Raw genomic sequence first — 1,619 nt, forward strand, 5'->3', positions numbered from 1 at the left:
CGGACAATCTTATAAGACTATTATTTACCATTGCTTTAAAACTCTCCTTCATCTTCTTCCTAATTTATCTGGGTGATAAATCCAGAGCATCACTTAAACACATAAAAAAATCGACTCAAATATGAAATTCAAACTCTTATACTACGCCAACTATACCACACCCATTGGGCAACAAGAAGACCTTTTCCCCTTCAGAATCCCACACAACAACAGGAGCCCCAGAAAGGGATGAATCGGAATGGCATTGGATTGAAATGCTTGCTCGAAGCATGTTTTACATCTGAAAGCAAAAGGTGACATTCATGGAAGATGATGAGGATCTACCTCCATGATCACAGTGCCTTGTTCATTTAAAGAAGAAACAAAAGAATGCATTTCTAAACGAAAGCAAAGCTGAGGAAAATTGTGTCGACAGGAGACTCATCTTTCGTCCTCCTCTGCCTTCTCCAGCTGCTATCTGATCCAGCTGGACAAACGAGATACATCAGATGGCCTCACAGGCTTCAACAAGAAATCTTCTGCTCCTTCTTCCAAACACCTGCAAGAACATCATCAAATCAGGAAAAAGATGATCGTTTCTATTGAAATAATAGATTTTTTTGGATACCTGTTGATTCGATTGGGAACATTCTCAGATGACATTATGACCACGGGGATTTCTCTCAACTTGGAGGATTCCTGTAGCAGGATTAAGCTTTTTAGGGTTCAGCATTCGGAATCGCAAGAAAAGGTTGTTCTCACCTTGACTCTCTTGAGCAGTTCGTATCCTGTCATTTCTGGCATCCAGTAATCAGTAATGATCATGTTCACGTTTGGTTCCTGCTAGAACAATAGAAGAGAGAAAATCCCCAATTTTTCCATTCAGAATCCCATCTAACGATCGATGAATCATGGACACAGATCGACTCACCATTCCCAATAGCTCCAGCGCTTTCTTACCGCTGTCCACAGCCGTGACTGAGATCGAGCAGAGAAAGAAAAGGGGAGAAACCCTAATTAGAAGAGAAGAAAGAAGAACAGGAGGCGAGGAGTTCACGAAGGATCGGTCGATTCCTACCTCGGTACTTGGAGCTCCGGAGAAGCCCCGCGATGACCGCCCGGTCGACCGAGCTGTCGTCCACCGCCAGCACATGGATCGCCTCCGTCTCCCCTCTCGCCGGCGACGCCATTGCAGCTCTCCGATCAACAACGAGCCAATTGATTGAACAAGCAGTATATCGATCTCGCACGTTCCGCCCCCCGAATCGCGAGGTATTTAAGATGGCGAAGGATAAAGAGCAGGGAATCGCGACCATTTCCTCGCCCACGTACAAAAAGCAGCCAATAACGAACATCACCCACAATGATTACCCACGTCAAGCCACCTCCAATCTTGACCACAGGATTGCCAGCCTGCTAAACTGTGGGCTCCACATATTCCTCATGTATCGTTTGTATATCCCTGGAGATTTATTATCATATGAGATTTATTATCATATGCAATGAAATTTGATATTTATTATCTGATAAAGAGGAGTGGACCCACAGATTAGATTTGATCCGGTTCGAGAATGATTGGCCGGTTCATTTTAAAATTAGTTTCCTTGCTATTATCGCCAGCTCGGATCTATAATGGCGGG

The 1,619-nt window shown here is 44.2% G+C and overlaps 1 protein-coding gene across 2 annotated transcripts; it reads right to left on the reverse strand.

The window, feature by feature from the left end:
* Positions 1-231: 231 nt before the first annotated feature.
* LOC121977893 (two-component response regulator ORR11-like) lies at positions 232-1,266 on the reverse strand. 2 transcript variants are annotated; one of them, XM_042530300.1, is made up of 5 exons: positions 1,058-1,266; positions 911-957; positions 742-819; positions 608-678; positions 232-538 (listed from the first exon to the last, which is right to left on the reverse strand). In XM_042530300.1, the coding sequence occupies exons 1-5, from the start codon at positions 1,167-1,169 to the stop codon at positions 454-456; spliced, it is 393 nt and encodes a 130-aa protein (XP_042386234.1). In that variant the 5' UTR covers positions 1,170-1,266; the 3' UTR covers positions 232-453. The 2 variants fall into 2 exon arrangements, with proteins under 2 accessions (XP_042386234.1, XP_042386233.1); XM_042530299.1 differs by having other exon boundaries at positions 742-822.
* Positions 1,267-1,619: the final 353 nt, after the last annotated feature.

The sequence above is a fragment of the Zingiber officinale genome, chromosome 4B (assembly GCF_018446385.1).
Source record: "Zingiber officinale cultivar Zhangliang chromosome 4B, Zo_v1.1, whole genome shotgun sequence".
Taxonomy (NCBI): Eukaryota; Viridiplantae; Streptophyta; class Magnoliopsida; order Zingiberales; family Zingiberaceae; genus Zingiber; species Zingiber officinale.